We start from the raw sequence: 21,925 nt of genomic DNA on the forward strand, positions 1-21,925 counted from the left end.
GCAAAACCCCCGAAAGCCTTTTTTGAAATTGTCAAAAAAAAAAAAAAAAAAAGAGGCAGCTTTTGGAAGCTTTTCTGACTAGCTTTGGAAATGCAAACTGTGTTGGCAATATCAGCCAAAGCACAAATCTGAGGTAAATACCTTCTAGTAATTGTAATCATAAACATTACCACAACCAAGGTATCCTTTCCTCGAAGTATCATTTACTACCATATTAATTTACCGTCTTCGTAGCATCACAGAATAACTTTGTTGTGCAAAATTACGGAGTGGCACCATCTATTATGCTGCAAAGCACTATTCTGAATGGTGATTTATAAAGAGAGTAATATTTTATTAAACATTTATGGCAGATATTATATGGATACGAGTTTCTATGATGTACAAAATAAGTAGGTGTACTTACAATGTGTATTTATATGAGCACTTTAAAGATGTCTTTCGAAACCAACAGAATATAAATTCAACTGACTTTAACGGGACTTTATGCATATTACTGTGTAAGACAGGCAGAAGACAGAAAATGTATTTGCTAATGTTGTACGATTACTCCAATATTCAACTGTGACCAGAAATTAAATAAAACCTATTAAAAATACTGAAAACCAGAAATGTATCCTTTTCCATTTCTGCCAACACAAATGACATTTTGCGTTAGGTTAAATGATATTTTCCCTGACTGGGATATATTTTTAAGAATAGCTGTCATCTACAGAACATCTGTAGCTAAAGAAGAATTTACTAGTCGTAAGCTTCCATGCCCTGGTGCTTTCACAGCAACAATTACTGGCAGAAAGAAGACAAATAGAGGAAACAAATTCCTTCTGCAAAAGTGCTGTTATGTGCCTCCCCAAAGGAGCAGCTGGGTTTTGAGAAGTACAATGTTTTAAAATACTTATTTACACAAGTAGTTCAGAATTTTAGACAAAGGCAGAAAAAAAATATTTGCTTTCTAGCTTTAAAGAACTACAGGGGTTCAACCCAGCAGTTAGCCCAGTGAGCTGCATATGTCAAATCTTTTTATTGCTGGAATTAACATGCATTTTATTTCTAAGCCACGTATCATTACAGAATTGCTAGTATCTGAACACCCAGTGAAGGTGCAGGGAGTCTGGGAGGAAGCTTTGCCTTTAAATTCTTGTACTTACTATGATGGACAATTAGTTGAAGTGAAAAACCCCCTCTGTTTTTCCAGACCTACTTGTCTTTAGTTCTTTGGTGGGGAAAGAAAAGAAGGAGAGGGGATCTAAATTATCTGACCTGGACCTCTATGCACTGTGGTAACAATTTTTCCCCCATAAAAACTTCTAGAGTTACAAAGGTACACCAAGATAACACTGATCTTCAAGGAGAGTCTCCTCAAAGCACCATCCTAGGATGGTCCATTCCACTGGGCAGAAGATTGAGCAACCACATCAAAAGGCCAGCAGGGATGAACAGAGAACTCACAATTGAGCTCAAATGCAGAAAGTAAAAAGGAAGCAGAGGTGGGTATGGGTTACCCAGGAGAAATACAGGACCACTGCTTGGGCATGCAGCAGTTGCGTCAGAAAAGCCAAGGGTCAGCTCAAGTTGGAGTTAGTAAGGGATGTGAAGGGGGAGTAAAATGGGCTTCTGTAAGCACATCAGCAGCAAAAGGACAACTAAATAAATTGTGAGGCTGTTGCTCAATGGGGGCAGGAAACCTAGTGACAAAGTACATGGAAAAGGCAGAGAAATTACTTTTGCCTTGCTTTTCACTAGTAAAAATCTGCCCTCAGGCCTCTCAGCTCCACAAGCTTACCAGAAAAGTCTGCAAGAGCACAGCGTTACCTGCAGACAGAGCACTTAAGCCATCTGCACATACACAATCTGCGAGACCAGAAGAGATGCCTCCAATGGTGCCGAGAGAGCTGGCTGATGTCATTGTGAGGCTGTTATTACCTTCAAAAGGTCAAGTCAGTCAAGGGGGTTCTGATGACTGGAAAAAGACAAACATCACGCCCATCTTGAAGAAGAGCAAGACAAAAGATCTGGGAAACTACGAGCTGTTTGGGCACTCCTCTGTCCCTGAGAGGTTTATGGAGCAAATGCTCCTGGAACCCATTTCCAAGCATATGAAGGGCAAGAGAGAGATTGGGAACAACCAATATGGATTTACCAAATCACAGCTGACCAACCTGTTTGCCAGACCTGTGGTGGAGGGGACAGCAATGGATGTTGTAGATCTTGACTATGAGCAAGGCTTTTGAGATGGTCTGCCATAGTATCTTCATAGCTACATTGGTGGAACATGAGCTGCACTCTCAGCAGATAACTGGATGAAACTGAATTTGGGGAGTAGCTAGTGAGCTATAGGGCAAGGCTGCTATTGAGAGACCCTCACAGGATGGAGAAACAGGCTGACAAGAACATCATGAAGTTCGAATCAGCAAATCCAAAGTCCTGCATCTGGACTGGAATAGCCCTGTGCAGCAGCAAGGGCTGAGGCTGAAAGCAACTTTGGAGAAAAAGTCTGGAGGGTACCGGTGGCCAGGTTGAGTATGGGTCAGCAATGCCTCTTTGCAGTGAAGACAGCCAGCCACACCCTGGGCTGTAGCAGCAACGGTGCAAGGGAAGTGATTATTCCCCTCCATTCTGGTGAGACTACATCTGGGGTCCTGTGTCCAGTTCTGGTCTCTCCAGTACAAGAAAGACGTTGCCACACTGGAGTGAGTCCAGTGCAGGGCCATCAAGCCAGCTGGGTAGCATGTGCTGTATGAGGAAAGGCCGAGGGAACTCAGTGTGCTCAACTCTGAAAAGAGCAGGCTAGGCGATGACCATATTGTTCTCTTCAACTACTTAAAGGGAGGATGCAGGGAAGACAACTCTTCTTGGAGGTGCACAGTGAAAGGATTAGAGGCAGTGCTAGAAGCTGGAACACAGCCAGTACCACTTAGGCATTAGAAAAAGGGTGAGGGGTTTGTTCCGTTTGTTTTAAACCATGAAGGTGGTCAAATACTGGGTCGGGTTGCCCAGATGACCTCCAGACTGGTTTTCACCACAAATTATTCTGATTCTAATATCAAGTCTGCAAGTAGAGTGGAGCACAGAGCAGAGATCTCAGCAGAGTACTACTGTGAATTGCTTTGTGTCACCATCACAGCAGAGCACCACGTTACCGTGCCAACGAACAACCCAAAATAATATTAATCTCACTAATATAGAGGGGCATCAAAACTATGCAACCCAGCTTCTCGGTGATCCCCAAATGGCTAATCATGTGGATGAGAATGCTGGGATAATTAACATCCTAATCAATATAAGATTCACTCAGCTGGATGCAAAAAGGGTTTACATAGCATTTCCTTTGTTAATTTGTTGATATGAGACATAAGATTTACTTGTCTGTGCCTTGGTTTTCTCTGTTAATGCAAGACAGGAACACTGAAATTACCTATACCAGGGGGGTGTGGGCATTTTATTTTAAAATCCACAGAAAGTGATTCACAGGTAGAAATGAATACAAACTATAAAAATTCAAACAACAAGCAGTAGATCTTGTTAAGACATGCAGGAATTTGCTTCATGAAGCTCAGACCGACGTACGTAATTCTTCACATCTTCTGGCTGCAGTTATAATTAATGAAAGTACATTCTTCCTTGCTGACTACTATATGGGACTCTTAAAGATTTTCATCCGAATTTCAGCATAAAAGATTCATAGGAACTAAGCAGAGCATGCCGAAGTGATCTATGGTGGTAAGAACAGCTTTCAAGATGATTTATTTCTGAACTGGGAAAAGAGAATTTTCGCTGCAGTCCTTGCAACGCGGTAAACAAAACAGCACCAAAGCAGAGCAAGAGGAACAGAAAAGCCAGTGTGCAGCAGACTGGATGACCAGTCCTTATTTAAGAGGTTTGTAACTTATCAACACAGAAGTAAACTCCCATTGACGAACAACGGAAACACTTCAGCTCTACTATGAGCTTGCAGACTGACTGGTAATGTTCTCATTTATCACAAAAAACCAACCACTTAAAAATATCCGTGCTCCTACTTTGAAAAATTATCATTGGAGTAATATTAGTTTCAAGTTAACATCATGTCTTCTGGGCTCCATTTTCCTGTTAAATATGTGATATCCCCCCAGTTATTCTATCTCTGTAACAAGCCTATTTTCTCCACCGCTGGCAGTACAGACAAACCATTTATTTTTGCTCTCTGTGGATTTCACCAGCCAATAGTTAGGCTGAGGGAATCCCTTTTCTTCCCATCTCAAAGCAAGACCTTTAAGGAAATTCTGTAAGCAACAGAGGATCCCGTCCCTCTGTACAGCTTCTCATACTGTCCTGCCCTGCTTGGCCTCAGCTAGACAGTGGCCATCTTCACCTTTTCCAGGGACACAGCTCTACAGGCACTTGATAGCCATTAATCCAGACATCAGAAGTGAATTGAGTGGTCAGTGGTGGAAACTGCTGTAGAAAACTGCAGTCAACCCTTCTTAGTGCAGTTTTACAAGAATTTCTAACAAGTCAAGTGAAAAAGGAGGAATATTATGGTCTTGAACCAAAACTGATGGAATAGTTAATTTTTGTTGCTCTTGCTTTCTTTTGGCCACAAAAGAAAAAGAAAAAAACCTCACAGAAAATAAATTCAGGCCACACCAAACAGAAAAAAAAGAAACAAAAAATGTTATCAACTAGGACATGAAATATTACATTTAAATTTTGGATTGTTAAACATTTTTTTTAAAAGAAAACTTAGGGGAAAAAAACCCCAAACACATATTTATTTCAAATGAAAATTTCTGAAATGAAAAGTCTAGAATTTTGCTTTCTACACTTGCAAAAGAAAGTTAATCAGTTGGTCCTAAATCATGGCTAAGACAGAGCAGTGTTCAAACAGCTGGAATACTTACACGAAAACCCATTAAGCCTACAAAAAAACTCTAAGGTTCAAAAACGGAACTGTTTTCTAAAGCAAGCATCTATTCTTGTTCTTCTGCTGCAGTATGTATGGAGTCTTACTTAGGTCTACTAAAATAGGTACACTCAGGGCTTGAGATACAAGCCTTGTGTCTTGAGACACAAAAGACAAAGCTAAAACAAAGAATTAAGATGCAAAAGATGCAAATGAAAGAGTTGTTTGTGTTAGAGTGAACAGCATGAAAAGTATTGAGATAAACACAATATCCTCATTCCTCTTTTATAGTTTTAAAGCTAATTTGACTTGTTTAAAAAAGAGTACAAGCATTCCAAATGTACCAAGATATTTCAGTTCTCATTAGTAGAACATTTATCACTCTTTGATGTTCACTTGGTCACTAAATTAATTTACTAGAAGCACCACCAGAGAAGGTAGCACCTACCAAATCTAGTTTCATTTCAGACCATTGATGTCTCTGGGTAACCTTTTCTGGGGCTGGTGACTTTGATGTAATGAGTTACTAATTGCTGCCTGGCCTCACCAGCACGGCCAGCCTCAGCACAAGCATTCAGGAGAGGACTACTTTTGCCTCTAACACTGCTGTTCCACAAGCATCTCCAGGCAGTATAAAACTCCTGATACAGACTGATGGGACTGATGGTTCATGCCATGCAGATATTCCTCCCTTTGCCTGGATACAACTATCCTGAGGAGCCACAGAGTGAGCTGGTCTGGGTTCAAAATAAACTAAGCTGTAAGGAGGAGGAGGCTTTAATTTTGATGAGTTCCCTCTTCCAGACCATTATGTGGCTGCACCAACACTCTTGCTAGCATACGTGAGAAGGGGCAGATAGGATTGCCTTTTTTTTTTTTTGGCTACAATGTGGACAACAGCACAAACCTGCTCAATGACAGAGCTAGCCGTGACTAAGGGTGCACTTGGATACAAGCCTTCTGACGTGGCCTGTGCTCTCTTGCGTGGATGGCTGCAATTGCCAGGTTAAATTCTCTAGTTTTGCCAAACCAGTCAAGTTTTTGTAGGCAACAAATCCAAATTGGCCATACAAAAGGACACGAACACAAGGAGCGGGGTGGAGAGAGACAGAGACAACAGAAGAGTAAAACCAAAAAACCCTTCTGTAGCTTTTTTTTTGAGGAGGTAAATGGACTTAATGAATGAACGAACAAAACTGTGTAGCTTGTGATTAAATAACTGCCTGTTTCAATGCAACATAGTGCTGTAACCAGCTCCTGTTCAGGTGTATTCCTTACAAACAGTCACCAAGGATCTACTCTAGAAAACAGAAATAATTTGTAATGTGACCCAAGACATTAATGCCATTTTAAAATGGAGAAATGTGCTGTAACCAGCTCCTGTTCAGGTGTATTCCTTACAAATATTTACCAAGTATCTACTCTAGAAAGCAGAAATAATTCATCATGTGACCCAAGACATTAATGCCATTTTAAAATGGAAAAATGTAGCAAGTTCTGCTCAGCCACCAAGAGAAGGTATTCAGGGGGGAAAAAAAAATCTAAAACTCCACTAACTTTAGTGAACTAGAGTTTATCCCTCTTTCTCATTTTACGTTTTATTTTTACGAGTCCAAGCAAAAGTCAGTAGCTGCCCTCCATTCCTGCACAGCCTCAGGGATGCAGTCTGTTTACCATATCCACGTTTTCAGTTGTAAATGTTGACCTGCTCAACACCATAATGCCATTTACTAGAGTTTACACAATAGCATCAGCTTCAGTAAAACACCTAAAAAATTAGCAAGTCAATTTAAAGGGAAAAACAACTCCCCATTAAATCCTATTCAGACCTGCAACTTCTCTCCAGGCCAAAACATACATACATCTACTCGCAGGCAGGCTCCCTCTTTGTTATGTTAACAGAACAATTTAAAAGGATTGGATGCTTAAAAATGGAGATGGAATTTAAATATTGTGGAGGAGGGGGATGGGGCTTATTTGGTGGTTTTTGAAGCATCTTGAATTTACAGTTGCACTGCTGTAAATAAGAAACAGAGGAAAAGAAACTGGGGCAAATGGGTAATGTGTGAAATGTTTCTCCTTTGGAAGTAGGCTGCAGAATCTGAAGAAACACCACCCGGTGCTCTGCAGCATAGGGCATTCATTACATTTTTTGTTTCAATACTATGTGTAATGGCTATCTCAAAGTAGTCCAAGACCTTTCATACTCCCTCATACCTTGTCTCCTTCATCTAAAAGTAGAAGGCAGTATGTTAATTCTTTAAAGTATTTGCAGCGCACATCCTATTAGATTCAACAGATGTTTCTAATCCTGCTGCAGTCTAACAAAGTCTAGCTTTATTTCTACATATTTATGTATCTATGTAGAAAGTAGAATTGTAGAGTTTGTAGGATACACTTATAGAAGCGGCTTTTTCTGATACTATTTGTGGCAATGTTCTTCTAAACTAGCAAGGGGAAGCTTGCTTTCATAGTTTATTTTTATGCTGGGCTCCCACTGTCTGTATTTCTTCACTATTATTGTCCTGCAATTAATTCCCATCACCAGATTAACAATGACATCTGGGAAAGTTGCTGAATAAAAGACAGAAGAGCAAAAGCACAGCTCCAAAACTGTAAGCTCTGTATTATGAAGCAGATGAAAATAAGTTTATTTTTACACCAGACAGAACATTAGGAATCACAAACTAATCCTCAAGGAACAATACTTATACCTGCTGAAGTGAGAAAAGAAATCTCAGTAAGATCCACAAGAACCACATGCTCAAAGACAAAAGACAGTTTCTTCTCTTAGTTAGAAATGAAAAATGAAGACATAATATCACATAATAAGGAAGAATGTTTTTTAAAGTTCAATTATGTTCAGCTGTGAAAGTTTCTGAGAACAATGAAATGATGTTTTGATTTGAAATATTCGCAATTGGCTTTTAATGCGTGTACATAAAAAAAAATGCATACCTTGTAGAGACCAAAGAAGCCTAAGTCCCGTAACACAGTGAGGGCACTAACTCGTGGACCAGTAGTAATCTCTCCAGCCACCTGTAATCGAATCTTGACAATTTCCAATGGATTGGTAAAGATCACTTGAGAACCTCCAGCCTGAAATTAAAAGTGGAAGGCAGTGCATTAACACGTTACATTATTTGCAGTGTACATCCCGTTACATTTAAGAGAAGACATTTTTAATCCTGCTGCAGTCGGTTAAGCTATTAGCAGACAAAAGTTTTAGTATTAGTTAATAAACTGCAGCTCACAAGGTAAGAAACCTACCCCCCAACACACCCCGAGATGAGCGGTCAGGGAAAACAGAGAGGAAGCAGATCAGGCACTGCAGGACACTGCAGCACATCAGACAGGCGTTAGCTCAATTCTTGCTGCAAGAATACATTCACCACCACCAATTTATGCAATACTGACAAGCCAAGAACATTGTAAAGCAAGTAACAAAGTGAAAGGAAGAATTAGTAATTAAGTAAAGTAACTGAGATGTGCGTGCCAGTACTTAGAAAGTGAAATCATACTATTGAAGAGTAAAAGTCTGGCAGAAGCTTTTTCAATGTTGGCATGAGTTCATGAAACAAAGAACACATGGATTCCAAAGACCAGAACTGCAGATATCTTTTGCGTTTTTAAAACCCCACTGCACTACCAGTTTCGGTGCCATTACACGCCGTTTGACTCAAGAGTCTGAGCTCCACATCATTATTTGTGCACCAGGTCATAAAGAAGGTCTACAGACTGAAGGACTCCATTAATCAAGAACTGCTAAATGTTTTTAACATGTCAGTCTCCGTTTGCTGGGAAGACATCGCTCAACTGATTTTTGAAAGTTAGTTTTAAAACGCAACAGTGGCGAGCACTTCAGCCACCCTGCTCGTTCTAGTGAAGTTCATCTCATTCACAGTCTGTACTGCGGGGCGTAACCTTTCTGCCACACTGGCAGACCCCGTGTTAAAAATTTGAAACAAGAAAAAAAAAAAAAAGGTAACATGAAGGTTACCTAAGTGTATTCAAAACAATATTCATTCAAACTCCATCTGGCCCAAATTCAACAGAGTGGCATTCTAACTTCTGTTAATTTCTTAATTATGTGGCCCAACAGCTCTAGGTTCTGAAATCACACAAACTATGCGAAGGGCAACCCTCACCCTCCCCACAACAAAACATGAACCATTTTTTTCTAGGAGGTAATGACTGAAATGAAATAAGCTGGATTTAAAAGCACTTGCATCTAGCCATGTCTAGTACGCAAACAGTATGTGCACATCTTTTTTTAATTATCCGAATGTTAAAAGAATTAATCATTGCTCAGATTAACTATCATTCAAAATAAAAAATATGCACGGTAATATGGTTTAAATAATGTGCTGAAGAAATGGCAAATCACACGAACAACTATTCTTGTCTACCACTTAGACTGAGCATACACAGTGTGGTTACAAATTAAAGTCTTTACATAACCCCCAAAATATCCCAAATGTTTCCTATTTTGACCAGAAAAAGCATGCTCTTGTGTAACTCAACTGGTTTTGACTTTCAAATTGGCATAATTTAATTTAACTGCTTTTACCAAACCAGAATCCTGGTACATATAAAACTGCTATTCTTGTTGCCATCAGAAATTAGACTGATAAATTATTTGGCACATATGCTGACTTCAGTTTTGCACTTAAACTGAAACATACTAAGTAAGTAAGCATTCAAAACAAAAAATGAGACAGTTTCTTTTACTTGTGTACTCATCTTGCAAAGGTTCAAAATAAAAAAAAATATCCTTGAAAGGTCTTTATGGTGAATTACGAATTCCTATGTAATAAACATTTTTGTCTATGTATTACAAATATTAAGCGTTCCCACATGCCATCACACATATTTCTTCTTAAAAGGATAAAATCCCAATTGCAGGTGATAATGTTCATTTGCAAGTTTGCTATACCGCAGCCATCCTCTAAAACACACTATTTAAAAACTTGTACCGACTCATCTATGTTAGCACAAATAAAATCCTTTCTCTCCGTATGATACCCTTGCAGTTCATTGTGCCATGACTCCATGGGAAGTGTTCCTTTCATTTTCACTATGGGAAAACCATATTAAAATTTAAAAGATGACAACAAAATTAAGTTTCATTTATTATTAATGCACCAAAACACTGAGCAATTCAAAAAAATCTGTAAAAATGTTTATAAATGAATGCCATATTTAAAGAAAGGAAATAGAAACATGTATCAGATTTTAAAGGAGAATAAAGGCAAATAATTTCTGAATTCAAATGAATGGAAACTACTTCAGGTGCAAGCACATACAAACGTTTACGTTTGCATGTCCAACCCGGCTGCGTCGACACTTGCAGCATTAGAAGTTTGTGGCTCTGGGTAAATCACACCAAACTTCCTCTGCTTCGGCTTGCTATTTGAAACATGGGGACGCTATTATTTACCCACCTCATACAATCAAGCTCGCTGCATTCAAATTTTTAAAACACTGAGACCTGCATGCATCAGGCATTACTGAAAAGAAATACTGTTCCCTGCACAGGAGGTCTGAAGAAAGACATCGGAAGTTTCCAACAAAGTCTTTCCACAAAACTGTCTAGGTACTAGCCCAGAACACCCTGAACCAGCTCTGTCATTCTCTAAATTTGATCAAAGATATACTCCAAAACTCAAATGGTGAATAACTGAACGCGATGAGCCAGACAATAGCAGAGAGAGGGTCTCGGTAGGAGGGTTCCTACCACCTGCCTGCTTTGCAATGGAGAGGCAGGCTGGTTTATCCACCAGGGCAGAGGCAGTTCTAGTGGTAACAGGTACGGTCGCCTGGCAGGGAGCTTTTATCACCCTGTTATTTAACCATCTATGCTGGTAACTGCAGCTCCCTACTCTCAAAAGGAGGGGGAAGCAAACTGGAGATGGCTACTATACTCTCTAATGAAATGATTTCTTGCTTGTCTAGTACTGGTAACTCCTATTGTGTTATTCATCATCATAGTATGCAAGTGTCTCATAAATATTAATGGTATTTCCTCCCAGTGCTCCTGTGAGGAAAGTACAATGACTCTAGTTTCACAAGAAGGGGATTTGAGGCAAAGAGGTTAATTGGATGCCCAGTGTGTGCATCCCCCTAGCTCAAACGCACAACTTCGAAGAGTCTCCAGATACCCTGATCTCCAAAACAGTAGCTTGAATCACAATAGCATGGCTTCTGTCTTCTTTCTGAGTTTTTGCATAGTGAATGCAATGAAAGAAATCTCACGAATCCATTTTTTTTTCCAGTCTCTTCAACATGCTAGTACAAACTGTTATAGAAAAACCAGGCACAACATCATCAGCACATCATGTCACCCTGCTCATTCATTCTGTTTGGCCAAAAGTTGAAGAACATTGCCTTCTTGTTTGCTAACCTTTGCAGTTGGAAGTGTATCTCATTTTAAAATTTTAAAATATGCTCCCAGAGGTCAGAATTTGAAAACTACTCTTTTTTTTGGCCAGAATAAACACAGTTTAAGCTCAGGTTGCTCAAGCTTAATGATTTCTCCACTAAGTGTCACAAAAAATCAACTTTATCAACTGCCTAATACAGGTAGTTCACAGTAACACCAATTTTTCTATCTGAAGTTACAAACTTGAATACCTTCAATTCTGAATTCCTTATCACCTCTTCCAACCATTTTTTTAAAGAAAAAAAAGCGAATCTATTACTCTCCAGTTATTATCATGTGATTAAAATAAAACCTGCAATTTTGAGTTATTTATAGGAGTAGACACCTAGAGGTACTGCATAGATAAAGGGCCCACAAAGGGCCCATACTATTCTGAAAGAATTTAACATTTGGCCTAATCACAAGCACTTATGGTCTTCTTTGATGTAAAGCAAGAAAATAAAAGGGAAATAGCTCTGTCATCCAAGAACTCACACACACATAGTTAGAAATCTGCATGCCTATAAAATGTTCGATGTGCTTTAACACAGACATGTGAATTTTTAAAAACAAGTGGGATTTTTTTTTTATTTTTGCAGTTATTTAACTCTGCACTTGGTATGATATCACCCAACAAACACCTCTCGATGGCAGTATAGTCTTGTACAGTAATACAGTACTGTCTATCACATGCCTCCTTCTACTTTCCTACTTTACTGAATGGAAGGGAGAAGTAGAAATAATTGAGGTATTTTTTTTTGTCCATGGGGAAATAAAACCCACTCTGTAGTGAAAAAAAATTACTTTAATAACAACCGCTTAACAACATTCCAGTTTAAGAAGTCAGAATGTTTTCTACTTTTTCACGTGTTCAAATCACCTTGTAATAAAACTTTACTGGAAAATAAACAGATTTTCACCCCCTTCATTACACTAAGACAAGAAATTCCTGTTCTTTCTAATGTAACTGCATTTTGTGCCCTTATGAGATTAGATAAGAAATGAGTGCACCAGACCCAACTCTCCTAGGGCATTCACATCTCCATTTGAAAGCTTTGGTGTAGGTTCTGAAGAGAATACAGCTTGCTATTCAGGAACAAAATTCTGTGTTTTCCATCCCAGAAGAAAGTACTAGATTCTTTTCCTTCCATTGCTACTGACCATCAACTGTTCTTGTGCCTCTAATTAACCTTATTACCTCCTTCAAATCATAGCCTTTTTCCTGTTCTCAGCTATGAGCATTTAGGGTCAGCGTAGGTCTTTCTTCTCCATCCCATACAACTTGTCATATATCACCTTTAAGGTTTCACAGCTGAAGAAAGGATTACTACTGCTATTAGAGCGTTAATATTTCCCAACAATATCACCCAGGGATAGCAATTATGGCAATTAATGGCAACCATTAAAACACATAAGCAGCATATTATATAATTATCCAACATCAACCTCTGCAAAAGAAATCATCTACAATGCCTTGGTTACTCATTCAATTTACAAAAAGACAAGCAGGTGCAAGTTCCAAAATTTTCAGTCAACTGTTTATCACATTCAGTCATACTGAATCTTGTACACTGTCCCAGGCCCTTACTCTTTGCCAGTTCCAGATGCAGCTTGCTTTCCTGTATATTTGCTAGCATCCATTAATCCTAATTAAAGTCAAGGTTCCTAAAACGCTGAGCATTGTACAGACACAAAATAAAGACTGTTCCCTGCCATAAAAAACCCAAAAAAACCCAAACCTAAAAAGGCGCCCAAGGGATGCAAGAACGGAAGAATCACCATCCTCCTTGTATAATAAAGGGTAACTAAGGCATAGAACTATTAAATGATTTACCACAAAATCACATACTAACTCTACAACAGAACAAGGCTTAGAAGGCAGATTTACAGAGTGCCACTGCAGTGCTTCAAACTACCTCTAAAAGTCTGGGTGCTTATATGGCAAAAGATCGCAAGAGCATCAGATGAATTGTGTTGAGTTGCTGCAGAGGCGATTTCGCTATGGACTTGCCTGTTACCAGAAGAGCTACCGAGTAACAGACATGTGTCCAAAGTGACTGTTTTTCTTATAGATTTCAAAGGTGACAACCTCAATTATGTGGCGCTGTATGTCAAGGGCAAAGCATACTGAGTTCTCAAAAGCTTGGTTCTGCGTTACCTTTTTTTCCAATAAAGCCAGGCTTCAAAAATCCAGACAAGCCATCTCATGCTATTTTGTGTCCTCTCGTCTGTGGTCCTATCTATACAGGATCCTGATAATGCTCTTTAGCAATGGGAGTTCATATAGTAAATACCTTTTCTTCAGATCACGAGGACATTTCCTGAGCCCTCAATCATCTGCTTTTCACTACCCCAACCAGGCTAGCACAGAAACAGCTTTCATGCTGCTCAGGCAGAACTGTGTTTTTCTCCAGCTAATCTTTCTTGTCTTCCGAGGACAGGCTTCTCTTGGTCTGGCTAAGGTTTTTCCTTTGGGCAGCTCAAACAGCGAACACTGCTAGAAATGCAGAGTCTTGTTAATGTCCAAATGTACATAAAACATAAAGCAAGCTCCTTCAAACGCTCACGTTAACAGCGCTCATAAATAGAATGGCAATTAGCCTGAACAGAAGTACATTCCGGCTACTGCTTTAGACAGATTTCCAAGACTCAGATACAAATGACCTGGCTAAACAGAAACAAGCAGGAGTATGGGTTGTTTATAAGCACTGACCAAGTCCGCAGTGGGAAAAAAAATAAAATTGTGGATTTGATATTTTCCACGTTATAGGTAATTCAGTTCTCAGAAGCCGAGCCAAAAAATCAAAGTGGAGCCTACTTGATTGGCATTATAAAAGCAATTAAGTTAGAGACCTGTCAAAGATGTTAACATTTGGCTCGGTCTGCTTTACTTGTCTATTTTGACTAGTTGTAGAATCATTTAATGATTTACAGACCTTTCAAGTCTTAAGGCATGGTAGCTGTATTAAAACTGTGACCCATTATTTCTTGGTCACATCATAAATTACTGTGACATCATAAATATCTTCCTTTTTCTCACAGAAAGCTAGATTTTAATTCCTGATTTGAGTTTGAGGCTTTGGTTCTGGGTTGGTTTTTTTTAACCTGCACTGGTAAACACTAAAATATTTTACTGCCTGTAAAAGAAGTAGTAATAGGAGAAAGGGATGTGTAATAAAATATAATTGTCAAAACAATTACATGTTTTAAGCTGCAATGTAAGTTCATATAAAATTTTGCAGTCATTATTTCTAATACAATAGTAAAAAATTAATACATTTCAAATGGGAATAATATTAAGTATGTTTGTTAGAATAAACCAGGCTTTTTAATAGTTCAGAATTGTTCTGTTCTGCAAGCAGAAACATATCAACCTGAACCTATCCATCCCTCCTTGTTTTACAGTTTGAAAAAAATTCCCCCCTCTCTCGCTCTCTTTTTTTTTTTTTTTAGGGGAGAAGGGAAATGAAAAGGAAGAGGAGAGGGGAAGCAAAAAGGGAAAGCAATTCCATTTTGTTATGGGAAGCATCTTTGGAAAAAAATTTAAATTATTAAAATTAAACTAATCCAAAAGGAAAATTCAAAATAGAGTGAAACCATGTTCTGCATAACTCCTTAGTGCTTTCAGGAAAGGCCAGTTTAAACAGGTATGACTGGGTAAAAATTTCAGCAAACTATTTTTTAAAACATACAAACCTACAAGGAAATGTGGGGTGAGGTCAAAGAAAAGCAGGAACTCTACACCAGGAACTTCCCCACCCTTTGCTACAACCTCTTGGAAGGGCTATCATGTTACTGTGTGTTGCCTTCCCAAACTTCATTTTAAGGCTTAAATCTAAGATTAGCTGAAAATTAATCAGAGACATTAAAACACAGCAGTGTTGAAACACAACGGGTTTGCAAATGTGAAGTTAAATTTAAGTCCAGATCTGGGTTTTTTGGTACCAAAAGTGTACAATTATTTGAAATTATTTTCAGTATGCTGAAAATAACTACAATTACAGTGGTTCAGAGGAGAAAAATATACTTAAAAAAACCTAATTAATTCTAGTATATTATTTTACATTATATTAATTACATTAAAGTCTTTAAATCTAATTTATTTATTTAACAAAATAAATTTTATGTAAAAAGAAAATAGCTTTAAACTTAATCAAGAAAAAAAAAACCATAATAGGAGCTTCTGAACCTTTCCTCAAAAAGAAATGTGAATGTTTGGCTTATACACATGCAGGTAGAACTCCCCTTGAAAGTAAGGGAAGTTACATTCCTGACTACAGGGAGAAAAGACCTCTGAGAATAAATCTGTTAAGAGTTGAAGAGATGTATGCCATTTGCTTTCAAAGCTAATATGAGCAATCACCAAGATCATCATTACTTAACTATCTCAATAAACTATACCAAAACTTTTCTGTGTGATAGCAGTTGTTCATTTTTTTTCAGATACACATGCAGAGGTTTTTTTTCCCCCGGCATACAGGGGGAATGTATAATGCTCAGTTTCATTTTACCCTTACTCATAGCTCAGCCTTCCTTGCCAAATAGCATAGAATTTTATCAGATTTAGGTTTCTGAATAATAAAAGCAAGCATAACACCTTCAGTCTCCTTTAGCCCACAACTTAGAAATGTCTGAATTTTTGCAAGTAAGATATCTAAGTAGTGTGGAATTACAGTCCATCCACTCTTTACCTCTACTGCAATGCAACAGAGAAAATGCAGCTCAGATGTGGACTTATCTTTATTACTCTCTGAAACATAAAATAAATGTTATAAGTAGCTTAATAAAACTATTTGCACTGGATCAGTTATTTGGCACAATTCACCTGGAATTTCACATCATATTCCTTTATAAAAATTAATTCTGGACAGGATTTTGCACTTTGTAGATGAACTCCATCTTAACCGTATCCAATTTTTATGTTCCATAGCAGAGTTGAGGTTGTCCAAGACGGTCCAATATGTTTTAACTTTATTATGATTACTATAAAGTCTCCAGAAATATGCCTAAAATTGTCTTGACAACTTAAATAAAAGCAGATCTGTACGGGGTCTGTAATTGTACTGTGCTACATGATTTAAACTGGCTAATAGTGAGCACACACTGAGCAGCTGGGAAGGAAAAGACTGTGTGCTCGGAAAAAGGAGGGAGAGCAGAAGGAAAGGTTAATAAAGCAAAATGTTTTTCCCTTTTCTTGCTGAACATTAAGCCTCCGATTTACCTATATAATTGCATTACTATATGGAGCTATTTATTTTTAGTCATGCTATAATACGTTTTTGGTTTTTTTTCTTAATATTTTGTACGTATTTTAAGATCACTCTTCATTTTGCATCTTTGCATCTCTTTCCCGGTTACTTCCACACAATGTAAATTTTTCAATTAAACACAGAACTGCTTTGTTTAAGGAACTAAGCAAAATGACTGTCTCACCTACAAGCGTAGTGTTAAAGGCAACATCTCAAAACCCCCCAAATAATATTTATGCCACTTTTACAAATAGAGTTTTCAAGTGGTTAATATAACTCAAAAATAAGAGTAATGACCAAGTGCTGTATCAAAAAATCAGGTTACTTTTAGCAGAAGCTTTTAAGTGAATTAAGTTTAAAACAAGCAAGCAGCTGAACTCAGTACGACTAATGATTATTTTTTATTTAAAAAATAAAATATACTGAAAGACCACGAAAAAAAAGCTTACAGGAACGTCAAGATTATTGCCACTGTAAAGAAAAAGATTTCAAGTTGTACTTACAGCTTACCCAAGATCATCCTTTTTTTTTCAAAGAATCCCTGAAGGTAACTTACAGCATTAGCAGAAATCAAACCTAGCATATTTGTGCACTTTTTCATTCAAGGCGGTTAAGTCACATTTGTGGTTTAGATGCTCAGCAGATCCTAGCTCTACAGTATCATTACACTATGTCTTGGAACTGAAGCTTTTTACTACTCTAATAATGATAAGGGCTATATAGGATTCACATGAGTGATGAGAGTCCTAAATGCACAGCAGGGACCACAGTTCACGGTGGGTGTCAGGCATTGTGCAAACCTGGAAGTTACGTATATTTTTATGGGTAACAAATACCATAGTCACTGGGAAAATTTCTTACAAACAAAGGAGATGGAAATTTTGAGTTAGTAATTTCTATAACAACCCTCTTTAAGATTCTATATAAAAATAAAAAGGTTACACTTTTAATTATATTCTTGGGGGTCTCAAAAAAAAATCTCAACCAACGTATCACTTTCATCTTCTCCTAATAAAAAGCTATGAAACAGGCTGTTAACTGAACTAAGTGCCACGAGGTCACGAAGTAAAAGATCTTTCTATTTTCTTCTTTTCTTCTTTCTTTTTTTTTTTTTTTTTTTTCCAGGAGAGAAAACAGGTTACAAAACAGAAAAAGACTTGTTCAATGAAACAATCAGCTTTAGTTACAAGTGCAAAAGTCAGCCATGTGTACTAATTCTCAGTAATTATGATGCAAAGCGAACTCCTTGGGGACTTAAAAGTCAACGCCTGGCAATGGTTGGGCAAACAGCGGAGTGGAGCTACTCAGGTGATACTGACCCCTTCAAAGCCCTTTGTGTTACTGAACAAGCCAAACCATCCTGCTCTGTCCTCCCTTTCTGAGGTATTAATGCTATAGTGTACTCACAGGGATGGTATTTAAAACATTAAAATCTACCTTGCATCCCAGCACACAGTCCTTGCACAAGCAATGAATAGGCTCCAAGGAAACAGAAGCACAGAAGGAGGAAAATGTAACATCTGTGTTTGTAACACAGTCACAGCTGAGAATTAGATGTGGAGAGCGGAAAGGTGAGAGGGCAGGTGTCTTTTATAAAATTCATCTGAGTTGGCTGCCCCTTTTTAGTCTCTAACACATCAAGCACTCCTGTCTTCTTGCCTCCCACATAAGCGATTATTGTATTGTGAAATGCGGTAAAAATCCAAGACTGAAAATTTTCAAAAGCATTCAAACAGTGTCCTTACTGAAATCACAGGTTTCACGTTGGCTTAAATGGGGACAAAAAGTTAGGCCAATACAACACTGACAACTATAGGAAAAAGCCTGTCTTTGGCACCTCATATTTACGCATATATTTACACCATGACAGAAAAATTCACCCCAAAAAACTGGGCACCACTTGTAATGAGAGTCTCTGTTGCTAGTCTGAATTGGGTTTAAAATTACAAAAAAAAACCCCCAAAGACCACCTGCAGAAGAGACAAGTTCCAACCTATCTACCTGGCACTAGCCTACGCCCTTAAGTGGAGCACTCCAGTTAAAAGAAAACTCAGGGCATTCTGCCACCGCACGTCTACTGCTACAACTTTATGCAGCATCTCACTGTTAATATATATTTCAAATACCAGGTAGGACAAGCCAACATTTACAGCACATTTAAAATACGCGTCAAGCCACCTATCTCTTAAAGCAGATCCTTCGTTTACAATGAACTACTGGCAAAATCTTGCTGCAGCATTCTCATGAATGACGGGTCTCTGTAAAGGGTGCTTTCTGTACTGCATTAGAATATTCACAGCAGTCTGTAAAAATAAAAACTCTAGATCAAATGACATTTTAAATGAAAATTTTGCTGAATTCTCTATGGCTGCTATGTTCATAAGACGTTTTATTAGTGTAAGGGGCAAATACTTTTTACTCTGCAAGCACTTTATTGCATTTTTCCTTCATTTACAGCATGCTTTTTATTTAGGGCTTTAGAGACCCACATTCTTCTCTCCCCCCGCTTCTTTTTTTCTCCCCTGAATGCTCCTAAAGTTACAGAACAAGGGGATCCTACCTGGCAGTCTACAACAGGTCAGTGATCAAACAGAAGGAGCAGTGAGACAGCAGCCAAATCCTGCCCCATCTCCTGAGAATTACAGAAAGCCAGGGCTTCTCAGCCTGCAACGCAACCCAGCCACTGCACCCTGAGGCTCAGATAATCGTAGCATGCTCTCTGCAAGCACATTCAGCACTAATCTCTGCACCTACTGAGGTTAAGACACAAGCATTTGTTTTTTAAGTTGCTGCTCACTGTAGTTTTTGACACAGGTTGAAGCTGCTCGAAAATGTGACCTCATCTGTCTTATGGCAGCAGAAACAAAGATATATTGAAAATATACCAACATTGCTCTGCCCCAGTGATCAAAGCCAGTTTAAATAAAGAGTGTTCTTTATCTGTAAAGTGCACTGGTCTTTGAACAACTATTCATTTTACCTGAAGTATTTACATTTGCTTGAACAAAATCAATACACCAGATAAAGTAAGCTGTAATATGAACAGACAGAACTAGACCAAACCGTGAAGTATTATCATTTACCCAGTAATATGCCAGTTGTTCATTAAGATACTACTTCGTGCAAGCAAAACATTCTTAAAAACTTAGTGGGTTTTAAATACAGCCTACATTCAGGAATGCATTATGTACTGAGTTAACATTACACAGCCTACGTCTGCTATGAACTCAAAGCAGCATGAGTAGTTTTTGCCATTTCAAAAAGCCAGTATCACTGCAAAAAGTGAAAATTAGTGGGCGCAGTAACACATCAGGAAAGAAGTGACGTGGCAGAGTGGGTGCCACAAAGTAGTAACTAATTATTAACTTCTGGAAAGGTTAGCATGAATCCTCTTTAGGCCATAAGCTACAGCCAACATGAATAAAGACACATTCTTTATTAAGGAAACAAACTCTAAGCTGTGAGAATTATACAGCACAGTTAAAAGGCACGATGCACAGAAACATTTACCCTTTCATCAAGAACGGCTGGCCTATCTAGGAAAGAACTGAGATGCTCTAGTAGACTCTGTTCTTGAACCGGATCTGTGGTTAAACAGAAGCCTTAGTCCACATAGTTACTCTTAGACACTGCACTTTCATGAATCTCATATGAAGGAAATTAAAGATACTTACACAGCCACCAGCAAGAATTTCTGCAGCCAGTGGGACAGAGCCATCTTTAGTCATAAACTTATCTCTCACAAAATCATTAACCTTAAAAAAAAAAACAGTTATGAAAGCTGATAAATTAAAAGCTTGGAGAAAACACTCATCAGCTGTAAATTCTGTGCAACTGAAAACAGAAATACATTCATGAAGCTACCAAGCTAACAGATACCAAACAAATCTTAGATTTTATGTGAAGTCCTGTAAAGCTGACAATGTTTTTCTTTCTAACAAAGATTTGCAGAATAATTCAATTATTTATTATTGAAAAAAGATAACAATCACTAATTAAAATCACTATCTGAAAATGATAAAATCATTTAAGATTTTAGAAATGCTCATTGCATGTACAAATTTAAATATAATTTTAAATTAATATCAGAATGTTCAATAATAAGTTTTAACAGAATAGCAATTCCATTAACAGCATTAAGTACATTTTTAAAAAATGCATGTTACTAGCTTTTAAAATGCATTTGAAATGCATTTTAAATGCAATACTAGCTTATTGGTGAATAACCAATACATTAAGATTGGGTTATAGTAGGAAACTCTTCAGAGCCTTAAAGTCATTCAAGAAATAATAAAATTACAGAAGTAAAATAATTAGGAAGAAAAAGCATGCAAACAAGTTCCTTTCTTAGCAACACTTCACTACATGCTCATATTATCTATCTCCTGTTGCGCTAGAGTTAAACATACAGGAACCACATGGAGATACAAAACCAAAAGCCCTCCAAGTGCAATAAATAATTATTCATTTTTGCTAAAAAGTGAAACCAAAGGCCTGCACTACTTACAAACAAGCAGATGAGCTGAACAAGTTGAATAAGGTTGTTATATTTTGGAGTGAGTCCAAAAATAAGTTTTCAGTAAGATTCTTAAAATGCACATATATGTATCTGCATGTGACGCGTATGCCATTTCTAGTGTGCACAAGTCAGATATAAACAGTTGCTTTGTGCTTTTTGTAATTAAGTTTGTATCAAGCAAAAATGATGGAATACACTCTACCATGTTGCTGACGCATTAAGGATAAAAATCCTTAACAAGCTAATTGTAATTAGATGAACTTTACAACGTGGAGAAATGTGAAAACAATCCATTTGCAAACTTACAGTAAGTTTTATGGCCTTCTCTGGTGCTACTCCTAATAGCTGCGGTAACAGACCTGAAACATGGAAATAGAGAATTCAATGCATCGAGTAACTTGGTATTAACTAAACAAATCAACAAATATATGTAGAGATCACCACCTAGAAACGGGCAATTTTTACAGCAATTTTGTGTTATTATATTTAATGAGAGTACTTAAACATTCCATTTTGAGAACAAACTTTGTGCTACCACTTCAAGTGCTACCATTGCCTATATGTATTTGTTACTTTAGCTTTTTTAAACCTGTGGTATTAGCTCATTTTACGCTTAAACACCAATACAGATTTGCCAACTATGATTTGGTACTCTGCCCTAAACTAACATTTATTTTCTGCAACTTCACACAAAATTTAAGACTTTTCTAATTAATTTTGTGAGATACATGATGCATTCACTTCAAAAATCATGAGCGCACTACCTTTTTCCAGCAAAAACAATGGCATTAGATGGCAGGACCCAAGGGGATAGGAATCAAAATAATGCAAAGCATTCAAACATGTGTGACTGC

At 37.8% G+C, this 21,925-nt stretch overlaps 1 protein-coding gene across 2 annotated transcripts in view; it reads right to left on the minus strand.

Annotated features, from left to right (window-relative positions):
- The window catches only part of SLC25A13 (solute carrier family 25 member 13), a 103,577-nt gene that overhangs the window by 13,377 nt on the left and 68,275 nt on the right, over positions 1–21,925 (minus strand). For both annotated transcript variants that reach the window (XM_009641993.2, XM_035897399.1), the window contains 3 exons: positions 21,378–21,430; positions 20,227–20,307; positions 7,841–7,981 (listed from right to left, as the gene is read on the minus strand). In XM_009641993.2, the coding sequence (XP_009640288.1) occupies positions 7,841–7,981; positions 20,227–20,307; positions 21,378–21,430 (275 nt within the window). The remainder of the gene's footprint in view (positions 1–7,840; positions 7,982–20,226; positions 20,308–21,377; positions 21,431–21,925) is intronic.

Source organism: Egretta garzetta, unplaced genomic scaffold (assembly GCF_000687185.1).
Source record: "Egretta garzetta isolate BGI_Z169 unplaced genomic scaffold, ASM68718v1 scaffold30, whole genome shotgun sequence".
Lineage (NCBI taxonomy): Eukaryota > Metazoa > Chordata > Aves > Pelecaniformes > Ardeidae > Egretta > Egretta garzetta.